This window comes from Schistocerca nitens, chromosome 2 (assembly GCF_023898315.1).
Source record: "Schistocerca nitens isolate TAMUIC-IGC-003100 chromosome 2, iqSchNite1.1, whole genome shotgun sequence".
In the NCBI taxonomy this organism is placed as follows: domain Eukaryota; kingdom Metazoa; phylum Arthropoda; class Insecta; order Orthoptera; family Acrididae; genus Schistocerca; species Schistocerca nitens.
Genome location: NC_064615.1, coordinates 33913551 through 33937147, shown reverse-complemented (window position 1 = coordinate 33937147; position 23597 = coordinate 33913551). Strand labels below are relative to the sequence as shown.

The window sequence follows — 23597 nt, the reverse complement described above, 5'->3', positions numbered from 1 at the left end:
ACAAATTTCTCTTCTCTCCAATTCTACTCAATACTTCCTCATTAGTTATGTGATCTGCCCATCTAATCTTCAGCATTCTTCTCTAGTACCACATTTCGAAAGCTTCTATTCTCTTTTTGTCCAAACTATTTGTCGTCCGTGTTTCACTTCCATACATGGCTACAATCCTACAATCCATACAAATACTTTCAGAAGCGACTTCCTGACATTTAAATCTATACTCGATGTTAACAAATATCTCTTCTTCAGAAATGCTTTCCTTGCCATTGCCAGTCTACATTTTATATCCTCTCTACTTCACCGTCGTCAGTTATTTTGCTCCCCAAATAGCAATACTCATTTACTACTTTAAGCGTCTCATTTCCTAATCTAATTCCCGCAGCATCACCCGATTTAATTCGACTACATTCCATTATCCTCGTTTTGCTTTTGTTGATGATCATCTTATATCCTCCTTTCAAGACACTGTCCATTCCGTTCAACTGCTTTTCTAGGTCCTTTGCTGTCTTTGACAGAATTACAATGTCATCGGCGAACCTCGAAGTTTTTATTTCTTCTCTATGGATTTTAATTCCTACTCCGAATTTTTCTTTTGTTTCCTTCACTGCTTGCTCAATATACAGTTTGAATAACATCGGGGAGAGCCTACAATCCTGTCTCACTCCCCTCCCAATCACTGCTTCCCTTTCATGTACCTCGACTCTTATAACTGCCATCTGATTTCTGTACAAATTGTAAATAGCCTTTCGCTCCCTGTATTTTACCGCTGCAACCTTCAGAATTTGAAGGAGAGTATTCCAGTCAAATACATTATGTTTGCATAAGGTTTTTCTTACGATTTATTTTTATTTAATCGTGTCCAAGCCATAGACAACCCGCATATTACATATACACACAAATACAAATACAATACCCATATGTATAAATAAAACAAATCCAAATTGGGGAGTCACATTACAATATAAAGACAAACATAGTATTATATCATATCACGTCCCGCTAAAATTCAGCGCATTTAACTGCCACTGCCGTAGCGTTTGCCAGATCTTCCTTCCTGCACACTTCCCCCCATGTTGCTGCATTCCAGGAGGTGGTCCACTGTTTGGGTCTGTCCGCACTGGCACGTGTCCGTCCCGTCTCGGTATCCCCATCCACACATGTTTACGTTGCATCTGCCCACCCCAGTTCGTAGGCGGTTGAGGGTTCTCCATAATGGCCATTTTAGTTCATTTCCAGAGGCCAATTGTTCGTTGGCTGAGATTAGAGGTGCCTGGTCTCCCGTAGGCAGTGTTGCTTGCCATTTTGACAATCTTGTCTTTTGTTTTGTGGTTTCGAGCGGTTGAACTGAGGTGAGGAAACTCCGTCTCGATTTTAGACGTGTGTGTGGAGGGTTTTGTCCGAAGAGAGGATGGCGCTGGTCGCGCAGCTGCTTGAGACGCTCTGCTTCGTTTTCTCGTCTGATGTTGGGTGGATCTATGCCACTAAACAAATAAAGTTGGCTAACCGGGGTGGGTCTTAGGCATCCCGTGATTACGCGACAGGCATCGTTCAGCAGAGGATGCACTCGTTTCGCATGCGCTGATCTTTCCCAAACTGGGGCAGCGTATTCAGAAACCGAGTAGCAGAGTGCAAGTGCCGACGTACTAAAGTATGTGGGTCGGCACCCCATTTTGTGGAGGTGAGCTTACTCAGGAGGTTGTTTCTCGTTGATAGTTTGCCCCTGACCTTTCTTACGATGAACATGGTATAGACGCAGTGGAGCTCAGCTGCAATCTGGGGAATGCTGTGAGGAGGTGAGACGGGCTCTTACTTCCTCCCTCCCTCTACACAGAGAGCACACATCACAGGGACAGGGGTATAGACAGGGACAGGGCAGTACCTTCTGGAGGCGCCAGAGCGCGCGCTGCTGAGATGCGAGGCGGGCGTGGCGCGGTTCCAGACCGCGGGGTTGAGCAGCGTGCGCGAGTCGTCGCCGTAGCTGGCCATCGAGTCGATGGGCGACCGCAGCGGCGAGTACCCGTCGGCGACGGCCGCCTCCGTGTTGTTGTTCTCGTCGTCGTCCGTCGTCGTCGTCGTCGTCGCGGTCGTCGTCGTGCTCGTCACCATGTTGGACAGCGGCGGCCGCGGGGGCGCCGCCCCTTCCGCCTCGCCGTGCGTGGGCGGCATCGGAATGGCCACGACTTCCGCTTTGTCGAAGAACTCCGCCGCGCTCATGGCCGTATCGCGCTCGTCTTTGCCGTACCGGAACTATCACCACTACTCGCCAGAGGGCTACGGTTCTCTTTTCATTTTAGTCGGACGACTCCCGCTTCCGCCGCCGATCTCCGCAACTCGCCGCCCCTCTCGATAGCTGCGGAGAGCCACACAGTGAATGAGTAAATGGTTGCCAAATTCGCACACAGGCCTTTCTTTCTCGTGTCGGGTCGTGAGCGGCGTCTGCCTCACGTGAGCACAAACTGTAAGCAAAGATACTACGGTTCTCGCTACAGGACTTGGGCGACACGCGTAACTTTCGTGACCATACGATCGGCGCTGGAACGGTTTATCTGACTCATACGCTTCTGCTCCTGTGGTGGGACGGGCACGTGACGAGGACAGTAAGGGGTGATACAGTGTGAGAGGGGGGAGTCGAGAGGGAGCGGCATTGCATACCACACAGTCTTACTCCATAAAAAAGCAGATAAGACATAAAACAATGGTTACCTCGAAAGTAAATCGACAAGTGACAATCAAAAATTCTAATTTACAAACATATTTGCTTCAGGTAATAAATCTACGCGTTTCAGAAATGATATGTTCAAAGGTTCCTAAGCGTACAAGTCTTTTTTTTTCATCTGATGATCTGAATTATTTTTTGAAATGCATTATGACTTCATAACAAGGGCCAGAACTATCGGACAATCAGTTTAACACGTCATGGATCCAAGTTATTGACAAGAATAATATACAGGGTGATCAAAAAGTCAGGTATAAATTTGAAAACTTAATAAATCACGGAATAATATAGATAGAGAGGTAAAAATTGACACACATGCTTGGAATGAAATGGGGTTTTATTAGAACAAAAAAAAAAAAAAAGAAAACAAAGTTCACAAAATGTCCGACAGATGGCGCGTGAAAGATCTCATGCGCGCGTCGTTTGGTGATTATCGTGTGCTCAGTCGCCACTTCCGTCATACTTGGCCTCCCAGGTCCCCAGACCTCAGTCCGTGCGATTATTGGCTTTGGGGTTACCTGAAGTTGCAAGGGTATCGTGATTGACCGACATCTCTAGGGATGCTGAAAGACAACATCCGACGCCAATGCCTCACCATAACTCCGGACATGCTTTACAGTGCTGTTCACAACATTATTCCTCGACTACTGCTATTGTTGAGGAATGATGGTGGACATATTGAGCATTTCCTGCAAAGAACATCATCTTTGAATTGTCTTACTTCGTTATGCTAATTATTGCTATTCTGATCAGATGAAGCGCCATCTGTCGGACATTTTTTGAACTTTTGTATTTTTTTGGTTCTAGTAAAACACCATGTCATTCCAAGCATGTGTGTCAATTTGTACCTCTCTATCTATATTATTCAGTGATTTATTCAGTTTTCAAATTTGTACTGACTTTTTGATCACCCGGTACATAAGAATGGAAAAGAAAATCGAGCATCTCTTAGATGACGATCAGATTGGTTTTAGGAAGGGTAGAGGCGCCGGAGAGGCAGTTCTGACGATTTGGTTGATAATGGAAGCAAGACTGAAGAAAAATCAAGACACGTTCATAGGATTTGTCGACCTGGAAATAACGTTCGACAGTGTAAAATAGTGAAAGATGTCCGAAATTATCAGAAAAATAGGGGGTAAGCTGTAGGGAAAGTCGGGTTCCAAGCGGGAGCAATAAGACTGGAAGACCAAGAACGAAGTGCTCGGATTAAAAATGGTGTAAAAAGGGATGTCGTCTTTCGCTCCTACTGTTGAATCTACACATCGAGGAAGCAAGTGAGTTTAGATTGAAGATGAAGGGGTATCAATGATAAGATTCGCTGATGACATTGCTGTCATCAGTGAAAGTCAAGAAGAATTATAGTATCTGTTGAATGCAATGAAGTCTACTGAATATAGACTGAGAGTAAACCGAAGAAAGACGAAAGTAACGAGAAGCAGCTGAAATGAGAACAGCGTGAGTCCTAATATCAGAATTGATGATCACGAAGTAGATGAAGTTAACGCGTTCTGCTACCTAGGCATCAAAATAATCTATGATGAACGAAGCAAGGAGGACATAAAAAGTACAACAGAACTGGCCAAGACAAATCTACTGGTATCAAACATGGGTCTTCATATGAGGAAGAAATTTCTAAGAATGTACGTTTGGAGAACAGCATTGTCTATGGTAGTGACACATGAACTGTGGTTAAACCGGAACACAAGAGAATCGAAGCATTGAGATGTGTTGCTACAGAAGAATATTGAAAATTAGGTGGACTGAAAGGGAAGGAATGGCAGGTACTCAGCAGAATCGGCAAGGAAAGGAATGTATGGAAAACACTGATAAGAAGAAGTGTAAGTAGGCTGCTTAGGTTTTTATGTTGGTAACGCCATTTAGCGCTTTATATGAAAATCACTGACTGTGCTGTGTGCAGTCTGTGGCTGGTTTGCATTGCTGGAATTTGCTATTGTAGTGTTGGGCAGTTGGATGTGAACAGCGCGTAGCGTTGCGCGGTTGGAGATGAGCCGCCAGCAGTGGTCGATGTGGGGAGAGAAATGGCAGAGTTTTAAGAGCGGATGATCTGGACGTGTGTCCATCAGAAAGAGTAAATTTGTTGTAATATTGGATATCATGAACTGATATATATATATATATATATATATATATATATATATATATATATATATATGATGACTTTGGAACATTATTAAGGTAAATACATTGTTTGTTCTCTACCAAAATCTCTCATTTGCTAACTATGCCTATCAGTAGTTAGTGCCTTCAGTAGTTAGAATCTTTTATTTAGCTGGCGGTAGTGGCGCTCGCTGTATTGCAGTAGTTCGAGTAACGAAGATTTTTGTGAGGTAAGTGATTCATGAAAGGTATAGGTTATTGTTAGTCAGGGCCATTCTTTTGTAGGGATTATTGAAAGTCAGACTGCGTTGCGCTAAAATTATTGTGTGTCAGTTTAGTGTTGATCAGAATAAGTAAAGAGAGAAATGTCTGTGTACGTTCAGTTCTACTCAGCTGTTTGAAAATCAAATAACGGAAGGGGTTTACCGGCAAAGTAATTCATAAATTTTTCTAAGGGGAGGTTTGAGAAGGGACAGGTTGTTTGGACACCAGTTAAGACATCAGAGAATAACTTCCATGGTACTAGATCGAGCTGAAGAAGACAAAAACTGTAAAGAAAGACGAGTTTGGATACATGCAGCAAACAATTAAGGACGATGATGATGTTTGGTTTGCAGGGCGCTCAACTGCACGGTCATCAGCGCCTGTACGAAGTCCCAATTCTTACACAGTCCATTTTTTGCGCAATTCAATCTAGCCACCGTTACAAATGATGATTATGAAATGGTGAAGACAACACAAACACCCAGTCCCCGGGCAGAGAAAATCCCCAACCCGGCCGGGAATCGAACGTAGGACCCCGTGATCTAGAGGCAGCAACGATAGCCAGTAGACCACGAGCTGCGGACGACAATTTAGGACGTGTGTTGCAACTGGAGAGGAATTTGTGACGGGCCGCATCAAACCAGTCACAAGATTGGTGACTCGAAACATGGCTTCGTGACTAAATCTTGATTTGAAATTTTCCGTTATTTGTTTATTAAGTATAGCCAGTCACTGCCTTCTGGCATATTCATTACCCCCGATAATTCCGAACAAAATTTTGCTTCATTGGCGGAGATGGATGACGTGTTGAACATCATACTCTTCTAGCCTGACTTTGTCCGCCTCCGGTAGCTGGGTGGTCAAAAAATGGTTCAAATGGCTCTGAGCACTATGGGATTTAACATCTGAGGTCATCAGTCCCCTAGAATTTAGAACTACTTAAACCTAACTAACCTAAGGACATCACACACATCCATGCCCGTGGCAGGATTAGAACCTGCGACCGTAGCAGCAGCGCGGTTCCGGACTGAAGCGCCTAAAACCGCTCGGCCACCGCGGCCGGCCGGCGTGGTCAACACGACAGATTATCAATCCTAAGGGCCTGGGTGGTGTGTTGTCCTAATCATCATCATTTCATCCCCATCGACACGGAAGTCGCCGAAGTGGCGTCAAATCGAAAGACTTGCACCCGGCGAACGGTCTACCCGACGGGGGGCCCCTAGTCACACGACATTTACATTTTACTTACAGAACATTGGCTTGTCGCACACAAATTTGTCACAGACGTGAATCGAATCTGCGAGACAGATTCGAACACGTTGGTCCGGTGCAGCTGCGATTTAATTTTAACCTTAATGTTGTTTCCTACAGCTGCGTAATAAATGCTACGACAAGAAACCGCAGAAATCCCGTTGACATTAAGGCAATTAAAGAAAGAGCACCAGGACGACCAGTTCAGAACTGAGCAAGCAATCAGTTCAGATTCTGTTTAAGGAACCACCCGAGCGTTAGCTACAAGCGATTTTAAGATACGAAATCCATTCAAATACGGAAAAGCTGTTTTCAGAGCGCATTCTGCGAATATTCTTTGAATCAGAGTGTTTAGTATTCTAGTAGGGACCGTGATTTTAAAATTAGACTGGTAATATCCCGCACACAGGCGGTTATTCTTGCTACGCTACATATGTCAATGTAGCGGGAGGGAACATCGAATGGTACAAGCCCAATTACTACCGTGCGCTTATTTGCCAAATTTAAATGAAGACCAACACGTAAATGAAGCTGTAAAAACCTAATTCGTGACTACCTCGACGGGTTTCGAATTTCAACGATGCCTAGTACGAATCCATTGATTTAACCATAGCGCCACTGTGTTTCGAAGAATAATAACTTCGGAAAGTTGTCTTACTCAAGGCTTTTGCAGCTTTATATGACGTAAAGGAAGTATTACGGACCTGTGCTCTAAAGTTTGCTTTGGGTCCTGGAACTGTCTTCAGCTTATTTGCTCTTGATTAAGTAGAAAACTTAAAACAGATACTGAAGATAAATAGTTTTCGTCACTATTAACAGCGGCTCCACGAACAAGAAATGGACAGGTAATAGACCTTCCCCATGCTCCATGGCAGTGGAGAGAAAAGGTGGAGATAAAAATGGTTGAATTATTCCTTGCGATCTGAATGTGAGAATAGCAAGGGTCGCCGGGACTGAGTGGTTTTTGACTTTCTTTCTGTTGCATGCAACAGTGCTGTTGTAATCATCTCGGTATGGTAATAAACGCCACCTTACTTTTGCTATGTCGCCAATCCAAGATTAAACATATTACTATGGCCTGACTTGCAACTCTCTGTACAGTTTATTCACCCTTACTCGTCCCGTAATACTGGACTTAGCCGTGATAAAGAAAAGAATTATAGACCTTTTCCATATTTAAATGATTCCCATAGCTGTTTCTAAAATCTATCATTACTCTTCTGATATACAATCGAAATTACTAATTTCTAATGTACTTACGTCATTATTGGGTACCTTTGAAGAATCAGATTTTGTGTCATTTCCGCTGAGAGTTACATCAGATTTTTTTGCTAAGAGATACCGAGACTTTCGAAATATTAAATATCGATTTGCTAATAAAGAAATATTTTTAAAAAAAGCTCAAAACTAGATGTAATGGAAATATAGAGGTGCTACAAATTAGTTAACTCTTTACTTGGTTTCTCTTAACAGAAAAGTAGGAAATAATGGTGGGAATATTTAGAAAATAGAGAATGAACCTGTTGAATAAGCATTTTTGTTTTGTTTGCAGAGTATAAGAAGCTAGAGTATATGAGCGTAAGATAGGCAGATTCTCGTACAATTCTTTCCGAAGGAAGGCACGATGATCATTGCTTAACATCCGCCGACTACAAGGCCATTAGCGCCGGAGCACAAACTGGTGTTGGGGAATGATGGAGGAGGACGTCTGCCGTGACCCTTCAAAGGAACCATCTGGCATTTCTCTCGTGCGATTTAGGCAAATCACGGAAAACCTAAATCGAAATGGTCGGATGGGATTTTGAAGCGGCGTCGTCTCGAATGCCAGCCCGGTGTGCTTCACCCACTGCGCCATCTTCCTCAATTTTTCTTTTGAAAAGTTATGACTTTCTATTTGGTAATGGAGGGAAGCGGGGGGGGGGGGGAGGGGAATTTAAAATTATAGAGAAGACGAAGTCCCTAATACAGTAAAAACTAAACTCCGTCCGAAGGAAAGCCCAACGGTACCTTCTGGCCGCCGTGTCATCCTCAGCCCACAGGCGTCACTGGATGCGGATATGGAGGGGCATGTGGTCAGCACACCGCTCTCCCGGTCGTATGTCTGTTTACGAGACCGTCTAATACAGTAAACAGGTTCAAATAGTTGTAGGTTGCTGTAGTTAGGCATAGAAAGGGGGCTGGTCTTTCCTGTGCAAGTTTCTTCAGCTCTATCTTCTTCTCGCCTTCTCTCTTCGTCTCCTTCTACCTCCTCTCTCTGACCATCCCCTCTTTTCCGCTATCTGTGTCAATTTCCTCCCATCCCTGTGTCAATCTTTTGTTCCACACCCTCTCGAGCCTTATTTATTGTTTTTGCAAGTTCAGATTCTGTAGAACGAGCCGAAAAGCAAGTTCGGCCGGAGTTCAGTTTTACATTATATATATTAAAGTGGGTATATAAAAAGAAGCACATGTTCGCATGCAATGTGTCAAAATTTCAAAGAAATCCGTGGAGAACTTCCGGAGATTTAAGATTTAGAACAAACGGACATGAGGTTTTCGCTAATAACGTATCCCCTTTAAACATTATTTACCATATATACCATATGGCATTCCAGTAGGCATATAAAAATACGCACGTACTCGAAGGCAAAATGTTTTCAAAATATAAGGGAATTGGTGAAGAACTTTAGGAGATTTACTATTTTGAACATACAAAACATTTACATTTTTATTGACATAGGTCTAAATGACGCAACTGTGTTCTAAAATGAACATTGAGCATGTGCCCAAAGATATGATTGACCCTGATCTGATTGTCATACAGCTATGAGCATATCAGCCTGATCAGTTTTAGTACCTTGCAGCCAGTTACCAAACAAAGCTGAATTGTAGGTAGTGACGATCACATATTTCGGGTACCATCTTAGGAAATGTTTCGCGATACTTTCACCTCTTGCCGAAGATGATGAAGGGATGTTACTGTTAATGCGCTGTCGATACGTGTGTCACACGAACTCAATGAAGTACGTTGATTGTTGAATGTGTTAGCCACGGAAAATGACAAACATACCAGTCTGTCAGAGACAGCAAAGGACTTGGAAGAACAGTTGAACGGAATGGATAGTGTCTTGAAAGGAGGATATAAGATGAACATCAACAAAAGCAAAACGAGGATAATGGAATGTAGTCGAATTAAGTCGAGTGATACTGAGGGAATTAGGTTAGGAAATGAGACACTTAAAGTAGTAAAGGAGTTTTGCTATTTGGGGAGCAAAATAACTGATGATGGTCGAAGTAGAGAGGATATAAAATGTAGACTGGCAATGGCAAGGAAAGCCTTTCTGAAGAAGAGAAATTTGTTAACATCGAGTATAGATTTAAGTGTCAGGAAGTCATTTCTGAAAGTCTTTGTATGGAGTGTAGCCATGTATGGAAGTGAAACATGGACGATAAATAGTTTGGACAAGAAGAGAATAGAAGCTTTCGAAATGTGGTGCTACAGAAGAATGCTGAAGATTAGATGGGTAGATGACATAACTAATGAGGAAGTATTGAATAGAATTGGGGAGAAGAGAAGTTTGTGGCACAACTTGACCAGAAGAAGGGATCGGTTGGTAGGACATGTTCTGAGGCATCAAGGGATCACCAATTTAGTATTGGAGGGCAGCGTGGAGGGTAAAAATCATAGAGGGAAACCAAGAGATGAATACACTAAGCAGATTCAGAAGGATGTAGGTTGCAGTAGGTACTGGGAGATGAAGAAGCTTGCACAGGAGAGGGTAGCACGGAGAGCTGCATCAAACCAGTCTGAGGACTGAAGACCACAACAAGAACAACCAGAAAGCGTGTCGGGTAACGCACCCGCGAGCGCGCTTGTGTGTGTTTTCGACAGATGTTCTCGACATATCCTGCCAAGGCAGAATCTAGTCTCATCGCCACCCTAATCAGAACATTGTGAAACTCATCTGACCAGCTGGGTATCGTCCAAGCACTGGAGGCGAGCTTGTAACGCCTTCCAGCGAACGAGTTCCTATCTTATCCGACACTCTGGGTACGACATTTGTGGTGGTCATCTAAAGCAATGGCGAATTTATATGCAGATACCGCCCGGGACGCTGGCGATGAACGCGTACAGCGTTCTGAATCACCGACATTGATACACAGCTGCGACCCCACGTACAACGTGTTGGGTGATTGAACCATCCAGCTTCCCGAGGGGCTATTAGGCGATCTTGCTTGTAGTTTTGTGAATCATGCTTGTCGAAGCCACGTTGGAGTGTTCTGCAATGTCCACTAAATAAGTACGTTTATCTAAAAGAGCACTTTGAGGTCGAGAGATACATCGTTTTCAAGCTGATTACTTGGTTTTTATTCCGTCCACAGCACGGTGGCGTGAGTGATTATCTTTATCCCGCTCTACATCAGTTGCCTATGCAAATTAAGCTTTCCTATAGAACCTCTTTAAATGGCTATTTTTAATTTTCTACTAGTGGTTGATTTGGAAGGTTACGCAGAGGGCTCCGTTGATAAACCAGAATAGGCTCATCGGTTAGATCAACGGACAGGCCTCTGATAGCGTACCTCAGTTTTAAAATTCCCGCGACAACAGAGAGGCAGATGCATCTCGGGCGTTTCAGCAGTACAATCGCTCCAATTGCATTTCTGAGTCAGAAACGACATCTAGTTGACCGAACCATTTATGTTCTAGCTGGTTTCTTTCTTAACCGCGTTTGAGGCAGATTACACAACCACGGCGGTGAAAATGACACAGTGTAGCCATGTGGGCGAGGCCTACGGTAACTGTGATACAGATGTCTCATGCCAGATACGGAACACTTAGCACTTACTGCTTGTTAGCAGAATGATAAGAACGCCGCTGTCGCACGAGGAAGACGTGCCTGTGGAGAAGGTCGTGGAACACGAGTTGTGTAATCAGAAAGCAAGGTAATCGGCGAAGCTCACTCTACTAGGAGAAGCTCCGCTAGTGAATGCTTGGTATGTTCGACAGAATGGCGCTCAGTTAGGCATACACTTCCAGACAGTCTTTCTTTCGTTGTTTCCCTAGCGTTCACTGCATCTGGTACGGTGCCCACCTTTCCAGGATTTGGCTAATTTCTACGTTACTGTCCCTCGTTATTATGACCTTCCTGACGCCACAAGTCACCAAGGTAATCCAACGGAGCGAAGACGGTGTATTATCGTACTCAGTTTGTGTATCGTATTCTCTGGGGCGGAATGTGGGGACCAGCCCTGAATTTGTCGCAACGATTGTAGGAAACTGCCTAAAATGCGCCACGCGGATGCGATTTACATCTGCCTCATCTCCCTGTCTTACATGATAGCGCACTATGCGTTATGCTATGCGAGCACGTCATAATATGCAATACAATATGTTTATTAATTAGATCAATTACCGTAATGATGGAAGATGTGAAGATAGTTCAAAAATGGCTCTGAGCACTATGGGACTTAACATCTATGGTCATCAGTCCCCTAGAACTTAGAACTACTTAAACCTAACTAACCTAAGGACAGCACACAACACCCAGTCATCACGAGGCAGAGAAAATCCCTGACCCCCGCCCGGAATCGAACCCGGGTGTGAAGATAGTATCCATACATACAGTATTATAAATATGGATGTACATGTATATGTATGTATGTTCCACATTTCCGCCGGCCGCGGTGGCCGAGCGGTTCTAGGCGCTTCAGTCCGGAACCGCGCGACTGCTGCAGTCGCAGGTTCGAATCCTGCCTCGGGCATGGGTGTGTGTCATGTCCTTAGGTTAGTTAGGTTTAAGTAGTTCGAAGTTCTAGGGGACTGATGACTTCGCCCGCATCTCGTGGTCGTGCGGTAGCGTTCTCGCTTCCCACGCCCGGGTTCCCGGGTTCGATTCCCGGCGGGGTCAGGGATTTTCTCTGCCTCGTGATGGCTGGGTGTTGTGTGATGTCCTTAGGTTAGTTAGGTTTAAGTAGTTCTAAGTTCTAGGGGACTGATGGCCATAGATGTTAAGTCCCATAGTGCTCAGAGCCATTTTTGACTGATGACTTCAGATGTTAAGTCCTATAGTGCTCAGAGCCATTTGAACCATTTTCCACATTTCCTCCTAAACTAATGGAATGATTTCAACCAACTTGGTACACATATCACTTAATGTCTGGAAATCATCGCTGTAGACGTAAGAACCACCTATCTGTCAGAAGGGTGAGGGTGAAAAGCCAGCGTAGACTTCGACGAGAGCCGGCCGGAGTGGCCGAGCGGTTGTAGGCGCTACAGTCTGGAACCGTGCGACCGCTACGATCGCAGGTTCGAATCCTGCCTCGGGCATGGATGTATGTGATGTCCTTAGGTTAGTTAGGTTTAAGTAGCTCTAAGTTCTAGGGGACTGATAACTCAGAAGTTAAGTTCCATAGTGCTAAGAGCCATTTGAACCTCGACGAGAGATTAACCATACTTGAGTCATCCAGTATTTGAGACTCAGAGCGCTTAGTGTGTTGGAACATACTTTAGACATAATTTCAATTCTTACGAGAACCTTTTCTCGCGGACATTCCCCACATGATGATGAAAGTAATCGCTAACTACGTTTTCGCTGTTCGTGCAGTAAAACTGCGGCATGAAGCTTGACGTTTCAATTTATTACTTCCTTACTACAAACTGTATTCACATTTTGTAGACAGTATTCACATATACCACTGAATGTACCAGCAAAATTATATCGTTGTACAACACATAATTCAGGACGTATGGCGTCATAAAAACTAAGATGAGTGAAAAACTGCCGCAACATGCGAGACGTTTAAATTTATTACTTCATTGCTACTAACTTCCTTCGCAACAGTTTTCGCACACAGTATCCACATATGCCGCTGAAAAAGTATATCATTCTACTAAACGGAGTTAAAAAAGTATGACGTCATATACTGAGATGTATGAAAAAGTGCGGCATCATCTATAGCGTTTTAATTTACTACTTCTTTACTACTAACTCTGTTGGCAATATATTTCACATTTCCCCAGGCGGGATCAACATATGCTGCTGGATGTACCTAAAAAAAAATATATCATTGTACAACACATAGTTCAGCAGATATGACGTCATAAGCATTAAGTAGCCTGAAAAAGAAACTGCAGGACGAAATTCGCTAGGGCCACAGGTGAAATATATGTACAAATACATATGAACTACTTTGATATATGTGAAATATATTTGTCATGTGCGTACGTGGGCAACACCACGGACGAGAAGCTCATCCTAAACTCCTGGAACGATTTCAAACAAATTTGGTACCCATATTAGTTATGATCTTGGAAGAAATACTATGGGAGTAAGAACCAATAGCGCCCTATTGGTGTGACCATTGTTACGGCGTAAAGTCAAGCGCCGGCACGCCAGTCGGGAACGATAGGGAAGAGAAGGCTGTGAGAAGAAGCCAGCCAATCGCACGTCGACCAGACCCCCCTCCAGGACGACAACGCGACAGCAGCGGCTCCTATGTGAAGAGGACATAAGCGCCGCGACTGACTGGTGACGGCCCTGTTCAATACCAGCTCCAAGTTTAGCGACTTAGGTAGCAGCGTCAACGCTAGATCACTTTGCTTGTTCTCTCTGTGTAGCACAGCTTGGGATTGTCTTATTGAAGGAGATTGATTACTTTGTATGTCGCCCTTCGGTTGCGAAACATCTGTGTAATTGCCAAAGTTAAGTATTGTAATTTTCGTATTGTAGTAAAACTCATTAATACGACTTGTCTGATGATAATGTGGAGAGAGAAGAGGGGAGGAGAAGATAGTCAGACAGTGAGGGGGAAGGAGGAGGTGGACACAGATAGGGGAGGAGTAGATAAACAGAGGGAGAGGGGGGAATGGACAGAGAGAGGAGAAAGGAGATGGACAGAGAAAGGAAAGAGGAAGAGATGGGCAAAGACTGGGGGTGGAAGTGGTAGGCGTAGCGAGGAGGAGGAGGAGGAGGAGGAAATGGACAGAGAAGGGGATGAGGGGGATGGACATAGAGAAGTGAGAGGAAGAGATGAAGGGAGAGGGGCTGAGAAAGGCAGAGACAGGGGGAAGGAGGAACTGGACTAAATAGAAGACTGGAATAACTGGATACTCAGTTAGCATTAAATACACTACTGGCCATTAAAATTGCTACACCAAGAAGAAATGCATATGATAAATGGGTATTTATTGGACAAATATACTAGAACTGACATGTGCTCACATTTTCACCCAATTTGGGTGTATAGATCCTGAGATATCAGTACCCAGAACAACCACCTCTGGCCGTAATAACGGCCTTGATACGCCTGGGTATTGAGTCAAACAGAGCTTGGATGGCGTGTACAGGTACAGCTGCCCATGCAGCTTCAACACGATACCACAGTTCATGAAGAGTAGTGACTGGCGTATTGTGACGAGCCAGTTGCTCGGCCACCATTCACCAGACGTTTTCAATTGGTGAGAGATCTGGAGCATGTGCTGGCCAGGGCAGCAGTCGAACATTTTCTGTATCCAGAAAGGCCCGTACAGGACCTGCAACATGCGGTCGTGCATTATCCTGCTGAAATGTAGAGTTTCGCAGGGATCGAATGAATGGTAGAGCCACGGGTCGTAACACATCTGAAATGTAACGTCCACTGTTCAAAGTGCCGTCAAAGCGAACAAGAGGTGACCGAGACGTGTAACCGATGGCACCCCATACCATCACGCCGGGTGATACGCCAGTATGGCGATGACGAATACACGCTTCCAATGTGCGTTCACCGCGATGTCGCCAAACATGGATGCGACCATCACGATGCTGTAAACAGAACCTGGATTCATCCGAAAGAAAAGACGTTTTGCCATTCGTGCACCCAGGTTCGTCGTTGAGTACACCATCGCAGCCGCTCCTGTCTGTGATGCAGCGTCAAGGGTAACCGCAGCCATGGTCTCCGAGCTGATAGTCCATGCTGCTGCAAACGTTGTCGAACTGTTCGTGCAGATGGTTGTTGTATTGCAAACGTCCCCATCTGTTGACTCAGGGATCGCGACGTGACTGCACGATCCGTTACAGCCATGCGGATAAGATGCCTGTCATGAAACCAGCATGAGATTTTCACTCTGCAGTGGAGTGGGCGCTGATATGAAAGATGCCTGTCATCTCGACTGCTACCGATTCCATATTCTGCTGACAGTCATTGGATCTCGACCAACGCGAGCAGCAGTGTCGCGATGCGATAAACCGCAATCGCGATAGGCTACAATCCGACCTTTATCAAAGTCGGAAACGTGATGGTACGCATTTCTCGTCCTTACACGAGGCATCACAACAACGCTTCACCAAGCAACGCCGGTCAACTGCTGTTTGTGTAGGAGAAATCGTTTGGAAACTTTCCTCAAGTCAGCACGTTGTAGGTGTCGCCACCGGCGCCAACCTTGTGTGAATGCTCTGAAAAGCTAATCATTTGCATATCACAGCATCTTCTTCCTATCGGTTAAATTTCGCGTCTGTAGCACATCTTCGTGTTGTAGCAATTTTAATGGCCAGTAGTATAAACTGCTAATCGCACTGTGATCATGATGGATATTAAATATTCTGTTTGTAACGTGGAGTGCTCTCAGTGTCTTCCTTGACTCACTGTGTTTGTTTATAGGATAAATTTTTTTGAAAAAAGTAAGTGTTATAACATTTGGAATGTAACAACATTTATCCGACAATGCCAACAAATTCCCGTTATTGTTGATGTCTCCAGAACAGTGCTTCTAGCTACAGGTTCATAGCTTCAAATATAAGGTTGTTATTACGACACTGGACTAATCGTTTAGGCGTTTCGTGATGTTCCTAATATAAGCTACTGCCGGGATGACTCTTTAAATGACGCTATGACACGTTTTCTTCCTCACTTGACCAGTGCGATCTCGTGATATTTCCAATGACCATGACAGTGACAGCTGCTTGAAGTCCAACCTTGCTTCCTTCTAGTTAGAGGTGATTCACCACAGGAATTTAAGCTGTAGGACGACAAAATGTAATGATGAAAGACCCTCTGGCTACGAGCTACAGAGCTGCAAGAGGAGCGGTGTAGCTTTGCGGATGTTAACCAGTGCTAACAATAAGACACTGACGGGCAGTTATCTGATCAGCAAGGTCCAAGGCGACATGCTATCCGGCATCACGCTTGAAGCTGTGGAGCAACTCATATTTTCGTAAGTAAGTAGGTGACGTCATCTTATCGCACGCGGGTTCCGACAACATGTTCATCTTCGTGATTTTCACGGCACTGTCTTAATGATTTTTACTGACGTCTCAACGTAAGCGCGATTGATTATCATTTGTATTCCAAATGCTCCTATAAAGCTAGAGTTGTCCGTTGATGATGGATGTCACGCTCGCTGCCATGTAACTTTCCGCCTGTCATCGCGAGGGGTGTAGATGATCGCGTGGGAGGGGCGAGTAGCGGTGAGTTATTTCTAGTCCATCAGCTATTAAACGATTTTAGAAAAGGCCTGAAAATGTAAGGACGATACTGGCACCTGGTGTATTTTTCTAGTATGGCATTTTAGCGTAAACTAAAAGTTTGGGTGAGGAAGGCTCTCTCACGTAGAAGCTGCGCGTTGCAGTTCCTGTAGCAACTATGGTACACTGAAATATTAAAATGGAGTGAAGACTTGTTGTAGGAGGGTCGAATATGATAGTTCTGTCAACTAGTTCGTGAAGCTAAACATTGGATCTATCGCAGTCCAAACGGCTAGGGTCATTTAGATCGCTAATAGTGCTGCATTCAATGACAGAAAAGCGTTAAGCCAAGCAGGTGGACTAGTGCTCGCAGAAAATGACACGGTTATATAGCCGTGAATTCATAACCGAAAAACTTTTTGGGGTTCTCTGATGCAAGCCTGCGCACGAGACGGAAAGGTATCGTAGCTATGGGCCATCAGATCATTGCTCCCCTGAGTACAAACATTTTTATCCTGCTTAGTGGTATGAGTCACAATGCTTGTCTCAAGTCAATGCCTTTCGATCTCAGAGTTGAACAAAGTCAAAATTTAATAAGCACTAAGAAACGTGCCAGCTCAGAGTAGTGTGGTCTGTTGACTTTTTGACGTGTGAAAATGTGCGAATTCTACCTTGTCAACAGCATTAATCTAACCTAGACTTTGTTAGCCACTCAGTTTGGTAAGGTTACAGGGAAATTTATGAGGAGTACTTTTCTTAGGACTAAGAGACTGTAACGTCCTAGTATTGAAACTTAGGCTTCTGATTTGGACTTCTGTCAGTCCCTATGGAACCCAGGAAAGACGAGGCACAGGAATATCGTAAGAATAATTGTAAGCACCGTGTTGTTCAGGAATATTAGATGTAACAAAGTCCAGAAGGGGGCGGCTTTCAGGTTTACTAGATACCCAGTCCACTATTGCGTCTACTGAAATCTGTCTTTCCTTGTGTTCATTCTGCCGTAAGGTGGTTGCTTTTACTTGTAATTTGGCAAATTTAGTGTCCGGTTGCCTTTCGTGTAGTGACAGTTAACCTGATGAAGGGAACTCTGTGGGCACCGTATGTCTTTGAACGGTAAGAACTTTGTTGTGTACGTTACCGTACTTTAACTGTTTGTGTATACGATTTTCTGAGGCGGAGATTAGGGAGTACCCGAACATTTTCCTAGACGAGCGTGGAATACCGTCTAAAGCCCACACTCACCCCTCTTGGATTCGTTCCAAGCCTGCCTCATCTCCCTATCTCATAAGCTAGCACTCTGCCGAGCCACATCCACCGAAATAAGTAGATGAAAACGTTTCTTCAAAGTGGCGCCACAACCAACATTAAGGAAGCACTCATGACGTCTATCAGTAACACTAAGACTTTCGTTAGATCACCGAAGAGAGTTAGGGGCTTTGATGGTGGTCATGAAAGTAACCGTGTCACTGAGTAGAGAATTAATCAACAATCAGGAATGATATTGCAAAGCGCTTCGAAACAGTACGCTGCAACTACTATAGCATCGTAACTAACTGTCAAAATTTGTCATGTTTAAGAGAACCATGTTACTTTCGGGTGTCCATACCATCGCGACAAATATTTATTGTTGATGTACAATGAAACAGTTTGCTATTTGTTACCACCTTCTGCTTCTTACCTTGTTTGCTTTAAACAGCTTGTTAGGGTGCAAACGCGAATGTGATAATGACATGGGTAAACCCCAAACACGTCAGCACCTCTTCACTGGCCTGAAGGTCCGTGACATGACAGGTTCTGTGGTCGAAGAGCGTTCCCCGAGCTAAATATTATACAAATACATTGGCAAATAGTTACCGACAACTATTTGCCCTTTTCTATTTTCTTTACTGTCTCAGTCAGTCATTAAGAGCAACGCTTTAATAAAGGCTGCTCTGCATTGCCATTAAAGGCAAGACATAGGTAGGAAATTTCTGGTGCTTTTATCCTCCATGATGTACAACGCTGATCACATCCTTACCCATTTCTACAGAAAGTTGTTTACAATGTTGTTTGGAACACTCTCTGAAAAACGGAAGGTCGCAGGGCCAAAATACACGGAGCGGAAGGTTACTCAAACTTGAGCCTGCCGTTTTAAGTGTATAAGAGTGTAAAGACGAGCAGTGGTTGAGAAGGGAGTGAGACAGAGTTGTAGCCTATCCACGATGTTATTCAATCTGCACATTAAGCAAGTAGTAAAGGGAAAACAAAGAAATCTGGAAAGGGACTTAAAGTCCAGGGAGAAGATACAAAAACTAAGGTTTGCCGATGACACTGTAATACATCTAAGATGGCAAAGGACTTTGAAGATCAGTTGAAGGGAATTAATACTGTATTGAAAGGATGTTATAAGATAAACATCAACAAGAGCAACACAACGGTAATTGAAAAGTAGTCGAAATAATCCAAGAATAGCTAGATTAGAAAATTAGTCACTAGAAATAGTAGACTAATTATTTCGGGCAGCAAAATAATTGAAGGTAGAAGGAAAGGCGATACAAAATGTGGGCTGGCAGCAGTAAGAGACGCGTTTATGAAAAAGACAGATGTTAACTGATAATATAAACTAAGTGTTGCGAAGTCTTTTTTTGAAAATCTTTTTCTGGAGTGTAACGTTACATGGGAGTGAAACATGTGTGATAAACAGTACGGACAAGACTGGCAGCTGAACTGAATTTTCACTCCGCAGTGGAGCGTGCATTAATTGGAAACTCCCTGGTAGCTTAAAACTGCGCCTCGGATCGGGACTCGAACTTGGTACCTCTGTCTTTCGCGGGATGGTGCTCTACCGAGTAAGTTATCCAACCACACACCGCTGCAGAATGAAAATCGTTCTGGAAACAGTCGCCAAGGCTGTGGCTAAGTCATTTCTCCGCTATATCCACATTTGTGGGAGTACTAATCCCATAAGATATGCAGGAGAACTCCTTTGAAGTTTGGAAGCTAGGAGGGAGGTACTGGCGGATGCAGATATGTGATGGCGAGTCCTGGGATGTGCCTGGATAGCTCAGTCAGTAAAGTACTTGCCCTCAAAAGGCAAAGTCAACGTGATCAAGTCACAGCTGGCAAACAGTTTTAATCTGCCAGGAAGTTTCAGAACAGAAGCTTAGAAATGTAGCTACAGAAGAAGGTGTAGGTTAGATGGGTTGATCGGGTAACTAATGTTGAACTGACTCGAATTAGGGAGAAATGAAATTTATGGCACGAGTGTATAAAAAAAAAAGGAATCAATTGACGCGTTACGCACAAGAAATTAAGGAATCGTTCATTTAGTTTGGAGGAAAGGAATGTGTGTCTCTGTGTGTGTGCGTGTGCGTGTGCGTGCGTGCGTGTGTATGTGTGTGTGTGTGTGTGTGTGTGTGTGTGTGTGTGTGTGTGTGTGTGTGTGTTTGGGGGGGGGGGGGAACATACAATTGTGGCTGGAGGCTAAGACCCAAAGACAGCAAGTGGGTTCAGATAGATGCAAGACGAACGTAACAAGGATGTGTATGCTTGGGCAGAATAGTATATTAAGTGGACAAATGCATCGAACCAGTCTCCGGACTGACGACGCCGACGACGACGACAATCCTTCTACGAAATCATTCAACTGAGTCGCAGTAAAATTTGCAATCTTTTTCCCGTTACGCTTAAGTATGCTGGAGAAGGGGTGACCGTACATCAAGTTTTATGTGGAAATATCCTTGTCCAGGCAGCCAGAGTAAGTTAAACGATGTTTCTCTAAATGTATCAGGCAAATACTGGGACGGTTCTTTTGCGAAAAGACCGTGGTGATCAATTTCTGGGGACCTCGAAACGACGGAGAGGCTGCGTCCTCGCCGTAGCCCTTAGTGGTTCACAACCCCACAACAGGCTACAGCATTCTACTCACCCCACACCGAACCCAGGGTTATTGTGCGGTTCGGCCACCAGTGCCCCCCCCCCCCCCCCCCCGCGGGAACGTCTCACACCAGAGGAATGTAACCGCAAATGTTTGCGTGGTAGGGTAATTACGGTGTACGCGTACATGGAGACAGTGTTTGCGCAGCAATCGCCGACATTGTGTAAGTGAGGCGGATAAGGGGAACCAGCTCGCATTCGCCGAGGCAGTTGGAAAACCGCCTAAAAAACCATCCACAGACTGGCCGGCACTCAGGATCTCGACACTAATCCGCTGGACGGAATCGTGCCGGGGACCGGCACGCCTTCCCGCTCGGGAAACAGTGCGTTATACCGCACGGCTAGCCGGGCGGTCTGACCATGGTGAGACATTAGAAGCAACAAGCGAAGAGAGTTTTCGTCACGCAAAGCGATTTCAAACTTTCAAATTTATTAGGAGGAAATTCCTGAAACTACGTCTGGAAAACAGGATTGAATGAAAAAGAAACTTGGGCCGTTGAAAACCGGACGGGCAGAAAACGGAAATGTTGTTGGACCGTATGGGGTTGTCAAATATTTAAGTGATTTAAGTGGACAGATGACACGCGGGATAAGGTACCAGAGGAAAACCTAGGTAATGTGTATGGAAAATCTTAAGCAGAAGTTCTGCAGGTGAATAGGTAGGGTGCCAGCAGACAAAAAAATATAGTAAAATGTGTAGCTTACGGTCACCAATATTATTCACTACATCCACGATAGGTTTCGAGTATTACAGTCTCTCATTCCATGTGGAGAGATGTTATTTCATCTCTGGCACTCTCAGGCCCTATAATATAAAGCGCCTAAATCTATGTAAGTCTGACGACTGAAGTTTTCGTGGACAAGATAAGCACCCTGGACAAATCATCTGTCGCCGCAGTCAGATCATCAGTCATCGGCTCTAACCGCGATGACTGCCACCGCTGGGTTAGGAAGGGAGTCCACGCGTCCCTACAGGTGTGGCGTATCCAGCTGAAACAGCTATGTCGGTTGCTTAGTTTCACCTGTAGCTCTAAATAGTAGCAGACATTTTCTGTGGTATTAGTTGGGTGATTACGCGGACCAGTCGAAGTGTGATAAGGCGCCTGAGTGTACGTCAAGCCAGGAAGGCGCAGCCCTGTGAACACGGCTGTTGTGATCCTCGAAGTCGGCAGTTCCACACCATAATCACGAAGATAAGAAGAAAGCGGACAAGTGCGAGTGGGTCTCCCACTCTGACGGTTCTTACAAACTTAATTATGTATGTAGATATTATTACAATTATAATTCCTTACGGCTCAGTGGCCTGGTGCAAGCGTTTCTAATGGAAGCCACTTCGGCGACTTGCGTGTCCCTAACCTATCCCAATCATCCCACCAAGGAAAGGGAACCCAGAATTTAACTGGGAATCCGAACCAAGTGTTGTCTGTGGCGACTCTCACTTCGTTCGTTGTGAAGACCAGGTTAAAATAAAGACTGAAAAATCCGTGGTACGATCGAGATTCTAACGTGTGACCTTTCTTATTTCCAGGCACGCACTTTATCGCTAGAACTGACATGTATATAAATAGTTCATCGATGGGTTTTGATGAGCAAGATTGCCAGTAACAAAATATGTGACATACGAGGTGTGTGAGAAAAGTAATGAGACTGACTTTCTAACCACTAAAGTCTTTATTTTTCTTTAACAACAATACTGTTCCCTTTAAAGTAGTTCCCTTCGGCAGCTATAGAACGGTGGAGTCGTTGTTCCCAGTTTTGGTAGCAGCGCTATAAGGATTCAACTGAAAGGCTTTTAACAAAAAAATGATTCAAATGGCTTTGAGCACTATGGGACTTAACATCTGAGGTCATCAGTCCCCTAGAACTTAGAACTACTTAAACCTAACTAACCTAAGGACATCACACACATCCATGCCCGAGGCAGGATTCGAACCTGCGACCGTAGCGGTCCGCGGTTCCAGACTGACGCGCCTAGAACCGCTCGGCCACACCGGCCGGCGGCTTTTAACACGTCGTTCACATTCTTTTGAATGTTCTCTAGATTCCCAAAATGACGTCCTTTTAAGACTTATTCAATTTCGGGAAAAGAAAAAAGTCACAAGGACTGAACCATTCGTGATCACTGGCAATCCTGTTATGCTCGGTTGTGAGGTTTCTCGGCACCATTTTCACAAATCTTCGGTGCAAATTTGATTCACAGTGAAGGTGGTTAAGTTTAACAGGTCACTCAGCATTCTTATTGTTAGATGTCGGTCTTATCTCATAAGAGCACACGGACATTCAGTTTTTTCGTCGGTTTTTGAAGCTGAAGGTTTCCCTCACCAAGGTTCATCTTCAACATTTTCTCGGCCATCCAAACATGATTTTCCTCAGCGAAAAATTGGTGCTGTTGATAAGGAGTGTTCATCATTGCCCTGTTTCAACTTTTCAAAGGTAACACTCGCGGAATTCCCAAGTTTAATACAAAAATTGATAGCCTAACTTCACACTAAATTCCGCTGTTCCATTTTCGTAAGGGGTCTGAACTGTCGGACAGACAGACGGACAGTTGAACAATAAATACCATTTTTACCGACTGAGCTACGGAACCCAAAAAAGCACAATACTTAGTCACCGAGAATATTTATGGAAACATCCTGCTTCGCGTTGATTAACTTGAACGAATGGACCCAAGTATAATGCTGCGATATAAACAACAATCCCTCCCCTCCCTTAAACTATCACAGAAATCTCCGATCTCAAATACTTCCTCCAAATACCGCGAGTCAAACGCCTCACTGAGCCCCCGGTAGACATCGCCTAAAACCCACCATCGTTTTTCGCCTAGGATCCAAATACTGGAGGTGAAAATTTGTTCCACCGCAAAAGTTTGAACTTGCTACCTACATTTGAGTACTCCTGCTCAAACTTGAGTA

The 23597-nt window shown here is 44.4% G+C and overlaps 1 protein-coding gene across 2 annotated transcripts in view; it reads right to left on the bottom strand.

Annotated features, from left to right (window-relative positions):
- The window catches only part of LOC126235693 (G protein-activated inward rectifier potassium channel 3-like), a 113163-nt gene that overhangs the window by 79937 nt on the left and 9629 nt on the right, over positions 1-23597 (bottom strand). For both annotated transcript variants that reach the window (XM_049944436.1, XM_049944437.1), the window contains exon 2: positions 1880-2350. In XM_049944436.1, coding sequence (XP_049800393.1) covers positions 1880-2214 — 335 coding nt within the window. In that variant the 5' untranslated portion in view covers positions 2215-2350. The remainder of the gene's footprint in view (positions 1-1879; positions 2351-23597) is intronic.